This window comes from Parasteatoda tepidariorum, chromosome 7 (genome assembly GCF_043381705.1).
Source record: "Parasteatoda tepidariorum isolate YZ-2023 chromosome 7, CAS_Ptep_4.0, whole genome shotgun sequence".
NCBI classification, from domain to species: Eukaryota; Metazoa; Arthropoda; class Arachnida; order Araneae; family Theridiidae; genus Parasteatoda; species Parasteatoda tepidariorum.
The window spans coordinates 77,690,224-77,708,735 of NC_092210.1; the positions used below are offsets into that span (position 1 = coordinate 77,690,224).

At 31.7% G+C, this 18,512-nt stretch overlaps 3 protein-coding genes across 8 annotated transcripts in view; 1 reads left to right on the plus strand and 2 right to left on the minus strand.

The window, feature by feature from the left end:
- LOC107447554 (long-chain-fatty-acid--CoA ligase 5) overlaps positions 1-3,551 on the minus strand; it is a 45,620-nt gene extending 42,069 nt beyond the window's left edge. The window contains exon 1 of one of the 2 annotated variants that reach the window (XM_043046007.2): positions 3,131-3,551. In XM_043046007.2, coding sequence (XP_042901941.1) covers positions 3,131-3,298 — 168 coding nt within the window. In that variant the 5' untranslated portion in view covers positions 3,299-3,551. The remainder of the gene's footprint in view (positions 1-3,130) is intronic. The other variant, XM_043046008.2, reaches the window with a different exon arrangement.
- LOC107447559 (mitotic-spindle organizing protein 2) overlaps positions 1-18,512 on the plus strand; it is a 79,749-nt gene that overhangs the window by 55,065 nt on the left and 6,172 nt on the right. The gene's annotated exons all lie outside the window — the stretch shown is intronic.
- LOC107447553 (long-chain-fatty-acid--CoA ligase 5) overlaps positions 8,705-18,512 on the minus strand; it is a 66,978-nt gene continuing 57,170 nt past the window's right edge. For both annotated transcript variants that reach the window (XM_071183667.1, XM_043046009.2), the window contains 6 exons: positions 18,277-18,390; positions 17,480-17,533; positions 15,660-15,749; positions 13,902-14,003; positions 11,194-11,265; positions 8,705-9,008 (listed from right to left, as the gene is read on the minus strand). In XM_071183667.1, coding sequence (XP_071039768.1) covers positions 8,850-9,008; positions 11,194-11,265; positions 13,902-14,003; positions 15,660-15,749; positions 17,480-17,533; positions 18,277-18,390 — 591 coding nt within the window. In that variant the 3' untranslated portion in view covers positions 8,705-8,849. The remainder of the gene's footprint in view (positions 9,009-11,193; positions 11,266-13,901; positions 14,004-15,659; positions 15,750-17,479; positions 17,534-18,276; positions 18,391-18,512) is intronic.

Below are 18,512 nucleotides of genomic sequence, written 5' to 3' on the forward strand. Positions count from 1 at the left end.
GGCTAATTTTAGGCATTCTATACAATACCTAGGCATTCTATACAATACCTAGGCATTCTATACAATACATAGGCATTCTATACAATACCTAGGCATTCTATACAATACCTAGACATTCTATACAATTCCGGATTTCACACTTTGCCGGTAACACATGTATTATGAATGAATGATACTTCTTTGGGATTTATAGTTATAATGCGGATTTTTTTAACGGAAAAGTACCACATTTGTCCTTTTTTTTTCCAGTTGCTATTTATTTAACCTAGTTTTCAATTTAACTTTTTGATACATTATCTTTAGTCTTGGATATCTTTCCAAATGATAAGGACTGCCTACTTCAATCCTGCAAAGCCATTGAACTTTTCGGAGAAAGAAAATATATCGTTCACTCTATCAGCTGTTATCAAATAATTCATGCATTCATAAACAACTACAGTTCAATTTTATTGTACTCTTTTTTTTTAATTCAGTTTAAGCATAGTATAATACTAAGCTGATAGCGTTGCTTTGCTTTAAAAAAATACTATCATTCCATTATTTTTATCAGTTTATCAACACACTCATGTGGTTGTTAAAGTGAAGAATAAATGAAATTTCTTTTTTAAGTTCAAAAACTTTAAAGAGTTTTTTAACTAAAATTAGAATTTGTAAGGATTTTTCCTTTTCTTCAAAGATATTTTTTGTTCATTAGAAAAAAAAATAACAACGTCCGTAAATGCAATTAATGAAATGTAGAATTTTTTACACTATTTTAAATTTCACGGCTCTACTGAACAATGGATCTTCAACAGTTCCTAAATCCTTTGGTTACGGAATCCTACATGATCGAGTTTCTTTGACTGTAAACTTTTAAAAAACAGTAAATATACTAACAAAAAGAAAGAAATTTTGAGTTATGTGTTTGCTGATAAAACACGTTTATTACGTTAAAGAAATTATNAATTCTTTTTTTTTTTTTTTTTTTTTTTTTGATAAACGTTGAGGACAGTAACCAGGGAAACGTTATTCTTTATTTTTGAAATGAGTCGTTTTATTTTGATCTGAAAATGCTTATGAAAAAAATATGCATTTATAAAAAGTTAAATATTTCGATGAGAAATATTTAATTTTTTATAAATGCGTATTCTTTTCAAACTTTATTGCTATATGTTGCTATTGAAAAATATTATCATTATTTTTTTTAATTTTGCTACATTTTTATTGACCTTTTACAAAAATGATTTCCTATAAATATCTGAAATATTAAATAAACTATGGATTATTAATTGGATATAGATAATCATTACTGATAAGAAAAGAATTAACTCTCGGAGTCCCTGTAATACTTCCGCGGAACCCCATTGTTCCGCAGTACACTTTTTGGGAACTGTTGTTCTAGGGTTGTAACAATAAAACTGCAAAAATGAATCAAGCCGTCCACATTCCACATAATATTGATAAAATAATTCAACAAAAGCACGAGGATAACAATGCAGCATTTTAATCTGAGTTCTTCCTTCTTTCATGACGCTACAGCCAATAGTAGATCTTGACTTGCTAATCAATGTTGCTTCAAAACTTCCTGTTCTACTGATTTTCATTTCAATTTTTCATTACTATGTAATTAGCTTTTTTTTTAAATGTGACTTACTGAGCCGTAATGGCTCAGCAGATAGAAAGTTTACCTTCCAATGAAGTAAACCAGGTCCGAATCCCAGGGATGGCCGGTCGATACGAATACCGCACATGGATCATACGAGCCACAGTGCTGACGTAAAATATCTTCAGTGGTAGACGGATCATGGTTAAAGTCCCCTTGCTATCAGGCTAACTCTGAGAGGTTTTCGTGGTTTTCCTCTCCATGTAACGCAAATGCGGGTTAGATTCAATAAAAAGGCCTTCACGAAGACAAATATTCTCCCAATACTTGATCCAGTAATTCCCTTGTCTTCTGGATTCAAATTTACAAGGCTGCGGAGTTGAAAATTCGGCTGTTCAACGACGGTTATAAAATATAATTTAAATTGCTGTTCTTTAAAATAAAAAAAATTAAATCGAAATTGTCACTCGCAAACGGAATGCAGTTAACTGTTTTTTTAACTGTTAGATTTTAATGATGGCAGTATTCCTGTCTTCATTTCACTCATAAAAAGTCTTAAAATCGTATTGCTCAGTATCGTAAAATTATTGCTAAGTTTAACTTACATAGGACCAAATATTGATCAAACATGAATATAAATCCAACTTAACGATTGTATTTTAAGTGTAACAGTATTAGCTCATTTTTCTGGTATTGTGAATTTATTTTTAATCGAAGTTTGTAATATCTGTTACCTATAATAATCCTGCTATTGGTACAGAAAAAAACTCGAAATTTCTACATACAATTAGAAAATATATTACAAAACAATATTTTCCTGATTTACTGATTTTTACTTGTTAAGTGTTGTAACAGTTTTCCTTCTTAAAAGCATTTTCTTTATTGTTCTGCATATTCATGAAGAAAAATTAATTCGAAGCACAATGAAAACAATGAACTGATTTAATACAACTGAAAAGGGTTAAAGATATTAACAAAAATGATAAATTATACTTTCTAATGCAATTTTAAAAAAGAAATTGTATCTAAAAAAGTATTATTTGTATACAATTATTAGAATAAATTATAGAAATTTGGAAAGTTTCTCGAGCTTCTTAGAAGTTTTCATTTTTGTTTATTTTGTTAATACGAAGTGTAAAAAGCTTTTCTGTAAAAATCAAAAGATCCTTGTATGTAAAATGTATGAAAATATATTTTAATAATACCACAACAAAGACATTTTCTACACTAAGTATTTTGAAGGGAAGGTTATATGAACAATGCGGAAAATAAAAAGCGAACAACTATAATAAATTTTGATAGTGTAAAAAAGGAATGTTTTCTTCAGAGAAAACCAGTACTTGTGTCTAATTTCGTAACTTAAGATAACTTTTCCATTAACTCGTCAGTCTACTCGTATTTAAGATAGGTTTTCGAACTTTTTTATATTGTGTCTGGAAAGTGAAAATCAGATCATTACATCAAAAGTTATTTAAGCTGTTCGCTTTTATTTGCGATGAACAAAGATTTAAAGTAATGAGAAAGTCAACAAAAAAATAGAGTTCTTACCGGTAATAGAATGGATTGTTTATTCAGATCAACATGCTTTGGCTTGAAAGGTTCTTTGGCATAAACAATGTGTTGTTTGCTTATATTTTTTTGATAATGGACACTGGCCAGAGTTCGAAGATGGCGAGTGACCCTCGTAAGAGGAAGCATCTTTTTCGAAACAAACATTTTCGAATTATGACAGGAGGAAATTTTCAGCTCATAACAAGGAAAGTGCGATAACTATTTTTATACGGATTCTGTCTGATATCATTATCATAATAGATAACAGAAGATGTACTGCACCTTGAACTTGATAATTTTTTTGAAAGTCACAGTTCTTGTATAATGCTCAAACCAAAACACCTTCTCATCTAGATTAACTGTGACGAGTTTTATTACCATTGAATATCATACTTCCTGCCATCGAGTAAAAAAACTAGTTCCACGAAATGAATATGTAGGTCAGAGTCGGAAATTATCTTCGGTTATGTAGTAGAGAAAGAAGTATTGTTAATACGCCTCTAATCTCTATAATAAAAAATCTTAAACACCGCTGGGGATGTTTTGGATTTTTTACTTTATGTTACATTTTGCTTCGTAAGCGCAAAAACTATAAAACTTAGGTATTTGATATTTAGAAGATATGTAGAAAAATGTACAGGGAACAAGATGAAAAAAAAATAGTGCGTGGAATCCCTCCGCGTGGAAGAAGTTAAACTTCGCAACCTGCGACGTTAATTGTAGAAGAATCAGCAGCCGTAGAAGGATCACTAGTTCTATTCAACGACTCTTTTTCCTGCTTCGCTCGCTTCCGTGCTTTGTAAATCACGGTAATATTGTGCATTTTTCCCTCGTGGACCTCTTGAACCAGTGCTTGTGGTTGCCTCATTGTCTCGCTCTGGAAAATGTATTTGTATTAATAATGTATGCGAATGCGTCATAATGTAATTTCAGAAGAGAAACAATCAATTGATATTCACAAGAGACGTTCCTTGACATAACCTTAAATCCGTCGCATTGTCCGTGGGATTGTTTTCACTCATTTTTTACAATTGTTATCCACTAAATTTGAAAATAAAAAATACTACCCTATTAAATTATATGTGTATCAAAACAAACTAAAAAAATATTTATGGAAAAACAAAAGTTTTATGACTTTTATTATTTTTATGCTAGTGAGAACCGAAACAACATGGAAATGAATGAGGGAAAACTGGATCCCACCACGTGATTTCCCCGCCAATAAAAATGTAGCGTTAAACGTTTAACGCAACCTTGTTGGAAGTCGCATAAGAAGTATAACTTCAATAAAATAAAAAAAACATTTGGTAATTAGTTGGAGAATCGTTAACTATTAAAGTTGTAATAAAACATACCATAAGGACAGCTTTGCATTCTACTTAAATGCAATTACTGAGCAGAAATTTGACTTGTTGCATAGGCTGTCTTCGTTTATGAATTCAACACAAGTTTCTTTTTTTTTTTAATTTCAAATTCGCTCGAAAGTTAATGATATTTTAAGTGCTTTCTTCGTGAATTTTTTATTCACTCTTTTTGCTTTAAATAATGACTATTTATTGTTGCAGAAAAATTTCTCTCCCTTCAAATCTTCATTTTAAAAGCTTGCGCTTGACTCGATGCCAAAAGTAACCAAAAATTAATAACTACATTAAATAAATAAGAAAGTGTGATGTTAGATATTTGCCAGATTTATATTTTAACATTGGTTTCGATATTTTTAAAACTACACATAAAAAGTCGAAGAGAAATAAAAGCTGTTTCCAATTTGAACGATTATTGTTAGATATTGCAAACAAGTAAAATTACTTCTCATTTTTATTACTTTTCATTCTTTTTACTAATTGTGAATATAAAAGTTTATAAAATATAGATATTTTTATCGACTTTTAAGGAAAAAAGCATACAAAAAGGAATGAAAAGCTTCCACGGGGGTCAGTATAAGCAACACAAACAGAGGGCGAATCCCTCTACTTACGTAAAAAAATGATACGTTTTAATATTTAGAAATTTTTGCAAATTGTAGAATAGTTTTATAGTGCATTTTTTCACATTTTGTGGTCATTAAAAATCCACTGATCTCGAATATTATGTTTGTAAGAAAATTTTCTAGATGGTTACTTGAATCCAATAACTTACCTTTCTGATGACTTTTTCACGTAATAAAAAATTCCAACCAAGAAAGGTAATTCAAATATATTTTTACTTAATCAATTGCTTTGTTAAGGAATTGTTTAGAAATTGGTTTGTCAACAGAAAAAAAATCTCTAAAAATATTTTTTGTGATAATTTTATTTAATGTTCTCCAATTTATTTTACGCTAGGTCTTAAAAAGTCAGACGCTTTCTTTTTATTTCATAGGTCTATTTTCTGCTGTTATTGACGCTTGTTTGTTACTGCTTGTTAGATTACTTTTAATATAAATTTCCAACATAAACAGTTTGAAAACTATAATTTTCAAGTATATGAGTGAGGAGTACTACTGTGGTAGAGATAGGCTTCAGTCAGCAATTTCCTAAAATTGAAAAACAATCTATATTATATAAAACGCTAATACGTACGTATGTATCAATAAAACCGATGTTATTTCTTTTCTCGCGCTGGCAACAGTTTTCATTTTTAATTGATTGGATTCATTGGATTCGGCGCGCAAGAGCACGTAGTGAGCATCATATGGCTAATCCATGTTATATAAAACGCTAATACGTTTTAATTGATAGGCTTCGGCGCGCAAGAGCACGTAGTGAGCATCATATGTCTAATCGGGTGAATTCTCACCGAATTATCAAAAAAATTCTCACAAAATTATCTTCATCGAAGCCGATGCTTTACATCCGGCGTTCAGTACTATTTCATATTGTTTTACAACACATGGTTTTAGCCCTCTGGTGGGAAAGACTTTAAAACAAAACTTACAACAGTTACTTTTCTCAACAACTGAAATTTAGAATAGTGTGATTAAGAAAAATATGTGAATTGTTTGCAATTTCAAATTAATATTGAAATGCACAGGTTTAGAATTTTCTACGGTGAAAGGTTTTCGGAACTTCAGTGTTCAAAAAAGTATACAAAAACTAGATGTTAAGAACGTATCCAATGAGCGAGCAAAGCGAGCATTGGATTGCGAAGCAATCCGAAATGAACTGCGAAAGCAGTTCCGGGGGTTGGCGAGCGCTAGCGAGCAGGGGGCGAAGCCTCCTAGTTATGATAATAGGGATACCGGGGGATACATGAAGCTAAGTCCTCGCGCAATGAAAGAAGAGTTTTCAGACTTTCATCTACTGGAAAATGCTCAACCAAGAAACTTATTCAAGTGACACATTTATATGTTGTAAAAAAAAAATAAAAAAAAAGGGGGGGGGGGAGAAAAAGAAATGCGATGCTCAACACAATTATAAGGTTTCAAAGATTCATTTAAATAAAATCGACTAATTCTCAGTTGCTGCAGGCGCACAGCATTTAAACTTCAGCCAGCAAGTTATCATCTGGGACAGCCAATGCATACAAATAATTTTTTCTAATGAAAAAATAATTCAATTTGAATGACGGGGCCGGGATAGCCTGGTCGGTAGGGCGCTGGGCCCATATCCAAGAGGTCGTGGGTTCGATCCTCGCCGGCCGAAGACTCCCCGTGTAGTAAATGGTGACTGATGCACGTTAAATCTGTCGAGTCTCAAAGTCCTCCATGTTCCCACAACAAATCAATACCTCTGGGGGTACTGATCCAGGAGTTTCCTTGTCTTCTGGATTGGTTCAAAATTACAAGGCTACGGAGTTGAACGTAAGTAGTCTTAAACCCATGAAATTGGGTCGACTGTTCAACGACGGTTATAAAATAAAATTTGAATGAAGCAGATGTATGGAAGTGCTATTGGCATGATTTAAGAATAGAAATATTCTCTAAGTGCGCAACAGCCGGAGGCTCTGGGATTTTTTGCTTACAATAGCGTGGGTTGAATTGCGTTGAAAAATTAATTCGAGAGCTTACCAAAATGTCCGAGCAAGTCATCTTTTACTAAAGGCGGAATTTTTTGCATGATTTCACATGGAAATTGTATATATTAACAAACCATCGCTACTATTTATTGAAGTAACAGTATAGAATATTTGTTTCTACCCCAAAATTTTTAACTTTCCAACTAAGTCTCAAGATCTCAATCCGATAATTAAACTATGGGGTGTATATTTTTAGCACGAAGTTCATGCTAATGGGAGGCATTTAATATCAAGAAAGTGGAAATCTACTATCGAAATCAAACAGTATAAAATAGACTCTGAACTCTCAAAAACTAGTTTCATCCATGAAAAATAGAATAGTTGCAGTAATTCCGGAAAATGACTTTTGCACGAGCCCATAAAATTGTAATATTTTTATATACTATATTTATGTTCACTTGATTGAAATACTAATTTTGTACATACCACTTTTTTTCTGATAATTATAAAATGAAAATCCTGTTTGCTGCGATATTTCTTAATGTAATAATGCATTAATATTTAAATAGTTTTTAATTTTATTTTTAAAAATTTTTTTTTCACTGACTGATTACTAGATAATAAAATTCTTAACTTCAAATTGGAGCAAACCGTCGTCATCAAAATTCTACGTACACTAGTAGAAATATCTACAATAATTTCTTGCAACTTAAAGCAAATACCTTGTTTGGTATTTTCCTTCTTTTTTTTACTACCTCTCTCAACCTATTTGGCATTGAAAAAACTTGATCACGTGTTTTGTTTGTGGTTATTTTGTTCCAAACATGTATTGTGACAGAGTTAAGCATTTCTTTGGATATTTCATATTTTGCCTCTTGATTAGTAAATCCTGTTAATGCTCTATTAGGTTAAGGTTTGGAGACTGTGGTGGCCTCTCTCTCGAAGGAACAGAGTTTGATAAAGAACACTTGCATAAAGCATCTAAGTTCAAACAAATAAGACACATTAAGTTCACTTAAATAAGCACCATAATCATATTTTTGTTGAAAGTAAATTTTATATTTTCGTCCTGGAAAATCCTTTGGGGTAAGATACATTTTAACCACTAGATTAACTCAAGATGCTTTAGAGAGTTTGTTTAGCCAAATTAGAGGTCTTGGCAGGTTTAATGACCATCTAAGTCCTACCGAAGTCATTAAAAGAGTTAAACACTTGTTAATTGCAAATAACCTACCTAATCTTTTGTCAAAAGTGTGCACAGAAGTAAAAAATTCAGAAATAGGTTGTTATTTAACTGCGGAATTGTTAGAAAAAGCGTTTAAAAAAGATACAGCAAAAAATATAGTTTCCGAAAATAATGATATTCCAGACAAAGTTGCAGAAATAATGCATGACTTAACTAATTCCATTCCTATGTCTTGGGACATAAGGGATAATTCTACGTTTTAGAGATCACATAAAAACACTTCTGAAATTGAAATGCTTTTATAATTAAATAAAGTACGTATATTATGTTATTGAAATTATTTGTAATGCATAGGGAATTAAAGCATCTTTATTCCGCGGGAAACCAGACATGAATTAAAAAGTTGGCCATTTTAACTATCATCTGCATATTCAAGAACACAATAAATATAATTTGCTTGCAAAAGAATTTATTTCGTTTTAAAAAAAAATACTTTGAAATAAAAATACATTCTAAAAGCCACAAATATGTTAGTATAAAAAAATGAATGATTTTCATATGAATCGTTTATAATACAAAATGGTTGAAGAAGAGATCTCATGAGTTACTAGAAGATACCAGAGGACCTTCTTCATAGAGTTTTTTATATAAATGTTCGTAATGTTTACGGACCACATTTCTCTTCACTTTATAAGTTGGTGTCAGTTGATCGTTTTCGAAAGTGAAGGGCTCCGAGAGGAAGGCCAAATTTTTTGCCTGAAAAATAAATTTCAAGCATGAACATTAGCAAAATTGTAGATGTTAAACACATTGAGTGCCACGTCATTCATCGGAGACCGATAGTACAAAATATGATGTAAAACTAAAATTACATTATTTAAAGTAATTGCTGAACATTTATTTCAAATTTATTCAGTTTTTGTTCATTAAAAGTCAAAGTTTTATTTAATTCAATCTGTAAGCTGTGAGCTTCTCATTGCTCTCACAATACGAGCGCTTCTAAGCAGCGCGCGTGGCCTGACGGGATTTCCTTTGACATGCTCGTGGTACTTAACCTGTTAAGTTTGTAAAGGGTGTTGTTAGCTTTCACATTCTTTTATTTCCACAGACATACACAGACGAACGATAAACAAAACATTAATAACAAGAAAAAGTCGTTTGGTTGCCTAGCAACCAGCTAGAGTTGCAGTTATTATATCGGCAGATGATTTAAAACAATTATTCAAACTGTTTATTGATGACGGAACAGGTGTCTCACACAAATACTGCGTCGTAAATGGACACAAAGATGAGAATAAGAGCGAAACATGTACATTGGACACCAGTGGTTCTTTCCAGTAGTATGTCCACAAATTCTTGGCGGAGAGAGCAGGGCAGTGCTCAAAGTGGATACTGTCCATAAGTTCGTGAAGGTTTCAGAGCAAGCAACATGAATCACGAAGTACATTTGTTAGGTGCAAATGCCTTGGCTCAAAATGAGTATTAAAGAAAACGGACACAACATAAAATGCATCTTTTGAATGTTGAAGAAATTGTTATTGAATTTTGAATTGTTATTAAATGTTATTGAAATTTTGACAACAAATAGCACAATTTGAAATTAGTTCTTTAAACACTAAGTATAATCATTGTCCTGGACTTCCGAGACAGAGCGAACTGAACATATAATAAAAAATAATTTTTCAGATTCATTTAATTTCATGTAGGCTCAGTCTGAAATTCGATCTCATTGAGTTTCAAAATAAAAGTAAATCGAGTGAAGTTAAGAGTGCTTTTCTTCTAAAAAATTTATATCCAAGGTATTGAACAAAGAGCTTCATAATGTTGTTATAAATTATCTGAAAACTCCCTTACTATCCCCACTACGCTAACCTCTTTTATCAGAAAAATTAGGTTGATTTGAGAAGAATTAGATTTCATTTCGATAATCAGGTAAGGCATTGTTTCGTTTATATTTTTTCATGCTAAATTAAATGAGACAAATCCCGTCACAATCAGACTGACAATTTAAAAGGCATATTCACTGTAGCAAAATCAAAGAGTGTTATAAATTTAGTCTCAGGCGAAAAGAAACATAAAAACCAGTTGGCTGTTTTGGGTTCATGAGACTTTCATTTTCCTGCAAAATGTTAATCCTCTAAGGGAAAAATTGCGGAGCAAAAGTGGCTTAAATTGGTTCGGGGTCAAAACTTAACGACCAAATTTTTGCTGGACAAAACTTCGCCGATCCATAACTTTTCTAATTAATAAGCCAACAGTACGAAATCCGAAGTCTATAGAATAAAAGAGAACGACGAAAGTTTAAGCATTGATTAAAATCTCATTCAAAAATAAAATGGATATTTTTTTGGAGAAAAAAAAATTATTAAGTTAAATAGTGTGTATATCATAGTTCTAGCTTTTAATTTAAAATAAGAAAACACTATAAAAAATAATTAACTTAAAATATTTGTTTTAAAAAAAATAATTATAAATTAAAACCATTGAAACATTGAGTTCCTTTCTAAATTATCGAAACGTTTTTAATATATATTTAAATTAAAATAATAAAATATGAAAAAAATTATTTCGTATTTTTACTTTTATAAAAAATAAGTTAATTATGAATTTGAATTTATTAAAATTATATAATCTATAAGATATTTTCTATTAAAATTAATGCAGAAATTAATTGCAATTTAACGTTAATTATCGAAATATGTCCGCTCGAAATTTTATCCACGCGAATTTTGTCCGCGTGAAGTTATATTCGCGAAGTTTCGGATGCAAATATTCGCTTAATCAAATTTAGTACATTTACCGCTTAAATAATAAGTTGGGGATTTTTGCTTTAATTACAGTACTAAAAGGGCCAAATATTAAGATTAAACTATAAATTTAACTAGCTTAAACTAAATAAACAATGCATTAATAAACTCAATATTTTAAATTATAAAATGACCTGTTCTAAGGGATTCAGATGCTTTCTGATTCCAATTGCATGCAGCATCAGCAAAAATTCCTTCCTCAGCTCCTGCAATAAAAATTTATGATAATGTAAGATTATCCCGGAACTATTTTTTGACATGTTTGTTACAATATTAACTAGCAGGACATTAAAAATGAACTCGATTTATCTTTATGTTGATAAAAAAGGATGGCTGCTACTATACATAAAGAAGTTGAACCAAACTTATAAAAAAGTAAACTCGAAACCTAAATTCTTCAATAGATATCACTTTAAATTTCATGTGTCTCTATATAACATAAAAAAGCAATTTCATGAAAGCATTTTTCGTTGTAATCAGAGCATTCTTATTGGACAGAATACTACATATGATATGATCCAGTTTTCCAAAGTTAAGATCGAGACTTCTTTGTCGGAATCGGCATAAAATGAATAAAAGTTTTAAAACATATTGTTTTAAGTTATACTAGTGGGCTGCGCCAACCCCCGTAAATTGCAACGCAATCTTATATGGTTTGCTTCGCTCGCTACTAACTTAGGTACATTGCAAATACACAAAATTCCAAGAATTCAAAACAATCATTCAAATCCATATAACAACTTTTTTTTAAAAAAAAAAATTACGTCTTTTCAGTAAATACTAAGTCATTAAAGTAAATTTGAATTCAAATAAATGACATGTAATTCGTTAAACCTATTAGAAATGTGCTATAGTATCAAATCTTAAAGCGTAACACCACGACTGAGACTCATTTTTCGATGAATAACAAATAACAATAATAAAACAAATAAATTCGTGATATAAATCAAAAGTCGTCAAATAAATTCGTAGTATATAAATTCGTGAAAAAAAGCACTTTCGACAAAATACTAAAATAGATATCTATCGACAAAGACTTCTCACTTCGGCTTAGCTTAATAGCATGAGATTGCCGCAGCTGATAGAGTGAATTTCTCTCTGGTTATTTCAGTTTCCGTTTTTAAAAGCGCTATATGTTGAGCCACCTCAGCTAGATTTGGCAGGTGACATTTTTAGCATGAGACATTTTTTTCGATTTTCTAGCGTTGCCAATCGGGGAGTTGTAATGAGACTTTTTTTTGTCGCCGTGTAAGAGAAATATATATATCGATAGTTATAAGGATATTTTTACTTGTGAAATATTTCTTTACCCCTAATTTAAGTAAATTTAACTTAAATATGTTTTTGTCATTGCTTTTTACTATTATTAAATTTTCGGTTTTCATTATTATTCTAAATTAAAGAGTTAAAATAATAGGTTATCTATAAGTTAATACTACGTACAATGTTATCTCATTGCGCGATATTTCTCGATTAACTCTTTTAAATCGGTATCTAAATTTAATGACGGTTTTACAATTTTCAAAAAACAAGTTATATTTACTTTTATTACAAGCTTTGCCCAGTCAACGAAGGCAATGTTGTTGACGTATGCCTGTTTAGGCAAAGGGGGTGCGATTGTTCTTGTTTTCCAGTGGCGCCATCTATGGCCAAGAATTCGACTTCTGCCACACCATACGTCACACCCGTTTATAGGGCGGACCCATTCATACATCCATTCATTCATCCACAGATCGTAATTTTGACCTGAATCAGAGAACGATCGATCTCCAATCCAGTACCCCCAGAGGTATTGATTTGTTATGGGAACATGGAGGACTTTTGCGACTCGACAGATTTAACGTGCATCAGTCACTTTACTACTCGGGGAGTCTTCGGCCGGCGGGGTTCGTACCCACGCACTCTCGGACATGGGCCCAGCGCCCTACCGACCAGGCTATCCCGGCCAACCAAGGGCATTAAAAATAATGAATACAAGATGGTAAATCATTATTAGAAATTGAGTTTTCACATTATTGCTAGTTAATCTCTTTGGCAAAAAACATTTTAACAATTTTTTTCAAATAACTGAAAGCTAATAAAAATTTCGAAAGAAAAAAAAGATCGTCGATGATGTGCACTGGAAACTGAATAAATTTTTTGTCGTAAAACTTAAATTTCAAGTTTTATTTTATATTGTGCTTAGCTGTTTACGTTCGGAAATTGATCTGAACAGAATCATACAATTTATCACGTTCCGACGAAGGCAGTTGGAGCATGAGCGCAAGCAAACAGGATTCTTTTTAGTTCATACATTTTAAGTGAATAATTTCAATTTCTGAGAAGAAGAAAAAACTGTTTTGTGCTACAATTGCGAAAGAATAATTCCAGTTGGTGAGCGGGAGCGAATAGGGGCCCTAGTTTTTTTATAAGCATAAGTTGACATCGTTTGTTCAGTACTAGTGTAGCATTATAACTCATTTTTATTCGATAAAACCTAAAAATGATTCCTACAAACATGAAACCATTTAAAGAATAATTTCAGAGCTTTACGCAAAGGAAAAAAATTATTACTTTTTAAATATAAATCAAACCAAAATTTGCGAAAAACATCGAATTAAAAAAAATTAAATCTGTTCGAATTTGCTGCATCTATGCGATGCCAATCTCTGAAATTTTAAATCTCAAAATTAAATGGTGTGAAATTACACTTCAATAATATTTGTAAAAAATAAGTTACTGCTTACCTGGAATTAAAATTTTTACCAATCAAAAAGTTCATTAAAAAGGGATAAAAGAACAGTTTTTGTAATTTTTTGCTTAAAGAGAGATAAGTATTTATTTGTGAAGTGAAGGAACTCACTTTGCTTGAAAGAATTTCTGGCATTTTATCTGCGTATCCTTTAGATACTAACCACTTCTTGAACATTGTGGGCTCTGGTACGACTAGAGTAATAGCATAGTCCTACAAATTACAGAGAGTAACAAAGAAAAGTTAGCAAAGTATGTGCTTTATTTAAGACATTAAGATAAGAAAAAAAAAGATATAATCATCAGCTCACACGATTATATCCTTAAAAAGGAGTGCTTTCTAAAATTGTATCAATATAGCCAAAACAAAATATATCATTACAACAGTTTGAGGAGCATTGAAAAAATTTTTTGATACAAATTTTTTTTCCATGTTTTCTCTACATTTTGAAGTTATTTTATGAGTTCTATATAGTTGCAGCTTATGCGCAAGAAATAAAACTTATTGAATTTCTTCATTTTCAGCGTTTTTCTCCTTTTCCTTTTTGTCCTTTGTAATTAAAAATTCGTTGTTAACTAAATTTATATTTTTATTATGTGCAAATTTAATTCGGACAAATTCGTGGCTAAAAATCTTCTAATATTTAATAAACAATTTTTTAAAATAAATTATTTTCCAATAATTGTGAGAGTAGTATCAATACTATATGTAAATAGATAAGATGTCTTAAGGCCTGGTTTCTTAGGACAGGATGCCGTCCGCTGGAAATCAGCGCTAACCTCTGATTGGTCCATTTGTGAGTTTGATAGTATACGTCATCGAACGCTCATCTTGAACTACAATTGCCGTCCAACTCAACTGCAGTTGGATTACAACGTGACGTTAACCACAGAAGCAATGGCGGACAACATCCAACAGCACATTGAAATCAGCCAAGATTTTGATTTTGACATTAAACATAGCTTCTTCATTAAACATAGCACTCTTCATTTAGCTCAGCTATAATGTGTTTTTTCTTGGACAAAGTCATTATTTGTTCTCTAAAACACTGGTCGACAATAACAAAATCAATACAAATTCAAAATAAATATTTGTTTACGTTATTAACGCATGCGCAATGAGAGATAATGTCTGCGTTGGACCGACTGCTCACGCTGAGCTAACAAAAAAGTATTTTTTTGGCGTCCGCTCTACGTCAACTTTCCGCTGACACCCAGATAAGGCGCTAGTTCTAAGAAACTAGGCCTTGAGCTAACAAACCAGTATTTTGTTGGCGTCAGCGGGACTTTGACGTCCCGCTGACGCCCAGATAGGGCGCTTGTCCTAAGAAACCAGACCTTAAGGCGTAAATAGAGAGATGATTCACGTGATTTACCTACTCTCCACACTGTCCCCCTTCGTTGACAAGTTATCCGAAAATATTGCTTTCCCCACTCCAGTATATTTTGGAGTCGCAAGTCAAGTGCCAGAAACATGGAAAACCATGAAATTTGAGTGGGTGGGAAGTGATAAAATCGCATACCCTTGAGATGCCTTTTCAATTTATAAATAGTACTGTAATACTTAGACAGAATAATTATAAACTGTGTCTAATTTTTAAAATCAGAAAGTTATAGAAAATATTAAAGCGACTGCTAATTTTTTTCTTAAAAAGAAGAAAATCAACGTTTAGAATTGATGGGGCTTCTCGGAGCAGAGTAAATATTACAGGACATAAGCTGGTTTTATAAACAATATGGTTTCCGGGAACGAAAAAATACCGATAAAATTATTTTGAAACCGATCCTGTCTACTGAATTATGAAAATTTTCCATTTCTTTCATTCAATGTGAACTTTGAAAGATAAGCATTTTAAAGTAAATGACTTACTTTGTCTGTAAAACCATCGACAAAGATTTGAAAGACATAAGGGCAAAAACTATAAGCGTTCTCTACTTTTTCTGGTGCTATATATTCACCCTGGAAAAAAAATCAAATTAACCATTCTCTTCGAAACAAAAATATAATGCAATACGTAAATCAACGCAATAAGCTACTGAATATTTGCTTTGCTAATATGTTGCAGGTATTTACTTGTAATGGGAAAAAATCTTATTCTGAAAAAGAAATAATTAAAATGTGCTTCACAAACAGGGAGGTATTAAATGGCACTTCAGTAATCATGAAAGAAATTAAATAACACTTTATAAATCATTAAAATTAATTAAATAAAATCTCATAAAAATTTGAAAAAATAAAATCAAACTGTGTTTTTTCATTGAAGATAAACCATATTATTGGTCATCAAGAGTCACTTCCGATACCTCACTATGGTTGCAGTAAATTTGCTCTGACTTACGGTTCAACCAGCACAAAAATTACCCCAACTAGTACCAGAGTAGAACTACCGCATAAATACGCATAATTTAAAAGGTTTTGATAATTTTATTGAAAAGTAATCTCATTGAGTTGTTTCTTATTGTCAGTTTATTAACGTTTTGAGAACAGCTCATCCAATCCGTTATCTTTAAATGTGAAGAAAAAAAAACTTTTTGTCTTCACTTGTTGTTGTTGTTAATTTACGTCGCACTAGAGTTGCACAATGGGCTATTGGCGACGGTCTGGGAAACATCCCGGAGGATGATCCGAAGACATGCCATCACAATTTTGATCCTCTGCGGAGGGGATGGCACCCCCGCTTCGGTAGCCCGACGACCTGCGCGCGAAGTCGAGCACTTTACGGTAGCACAGTTTAACGAGGACCAATACCGCACACCCTCGGTCCCTACGCAGACTGATCCAAGTGGTCACCCATCCGCACACTGATCGTAGCCAGTGATGCTTGATTTCGGTGGTCTGCTGGGAACCGCGTCTTAACGATCAGTCCACTGCGGGACGTCTTCACTTGTTATAGCGAATATTGTTTAATGTACTTTATAATGTCATTCTATACAAGTTAAAAATAAGTAAAAAAATAATTTTTTTTTTTGCATCGGTAAAGCATTTTAAAAAAATATTAAATACATTTTCTTTAGAGATCTGTATAGTGTATCGATGTGAATTACTACGTTTCAAAATTTTCTGTACAAGAATAATTAATTAACAACGCAACTAGCTTCTGTCATTTAAACTTTGCATTATTTAGAGGATTAAAACTGCTTTTAAGGTGAGGGCTCAACAATTTCGAGACGAATGACATGATTGTGCCAATTGCTCACAAGTCACCTTAACTTTCCAAGCAAGCAATCAATCAATCTGAAGCCACAAACTTAACAAGGCGTTAAATTTATAATATAGTGCGACGAAACAGTAATATTGAGATTGTCACAAATTTTAACGATTTTATGGTTCACAACGCTCCAAATTTTCTAACAGAGCACTGGATCCATAAAGATTGCAATAAATAATGAACATAAGATTTCAACAAATTTGAATGATTTTATGGTTCAATACGCTTCAAACATTTTAATAGAGCACTGGACCCATAAAGATTGCAATAAATAACAAACATAATGAATATTAGATTCCAACAAATTTGAATGATTTTATGGTTCAATACGCTCCAAATTTTCTAAGCAGCGTATTGAATTATAAAATGATAGAAGTAATGATATGTGGGAAAAAATCTTTAGTTTCATTCTTACAATACAATGCATAGCATTCTTCATAATCAGTAGTATTACAGAATATGCAAATCCTTTAGTATTTACCTGAGAGAGTTTAAAAAGATGCTTCTTCCTGTCTATAATTTTCAATGCCCCGTTCTGTAAAATTTTTAAAAAAAGAACGTAAATTAATTAATTCATTTACTTTGAAAATTCGAAGATAATTTAGTGAAGTAACAAATGTGTTATGTAATAGTTTTCCTTACTGAAAAATGTGTTATAGAATAATTACTATTTACAAAAATTAAGCATAAACACAGTTGGTTTTTCCTAAAGTCCTTATGTCTAAAATGTTAAGAGAGTTGCAGTAAGCAGCTTCAAAATTGTCCAATTGAGAAACGTTTGGCGTAGTTTCTAGCCGATTTTCTTATTGAGTTAAAAATCATGTTTACTGTAATGAGCTACGTTTTTTTAAGTTATTGTACCAAACCAACCAAGCAAAATTTCCATAAATATTATAAAGGGAATCAAAATTTTATTTACAGAAATATATTTTCATTTTAAGTTTCTTTGTAAAATTTTATGCCAGAAATAACTTCTCAGTTATAAAACTAACGTTTGATCAAATCTTTATTTCTTATACAGCATATAATAGCCCAAATAACTTGATAAAAATACCAAATATGGGTACATTTTTGTTACAAGCATAGCTATTCTAGTTAATTCACAATATGCTTAGTTATATTTTCTTATATCAGCTTATATCAGACTATCACTACACCACATTTGTTTAGAAAATAAGAGTAGCAGTAAATGCTGCATCCTGAAAACTATTAGTTCAATAATTATGGAACTGATATAGTGCGAAATGAAACATACTTTTACCAAAATAAATAACTTACTGGTAGCCACTTGCCGATGTCCCCTGAGTGGTACCATCCATCCTTCAGGGCTTCATTGGTCGCCTCAGGATTATCCAGGTAACCTTTGAATACGTTTACACCTTTCATGCACACCTAGAAATGCATAAATCTCCAAAATGACATGTTTACTTTTTTTACATTCTTCGGGGAAAAATAAATTGGAAATAAAATTGAGAAAAATATGCATGTTTTCAGTTTATTCATGATTACCAGAA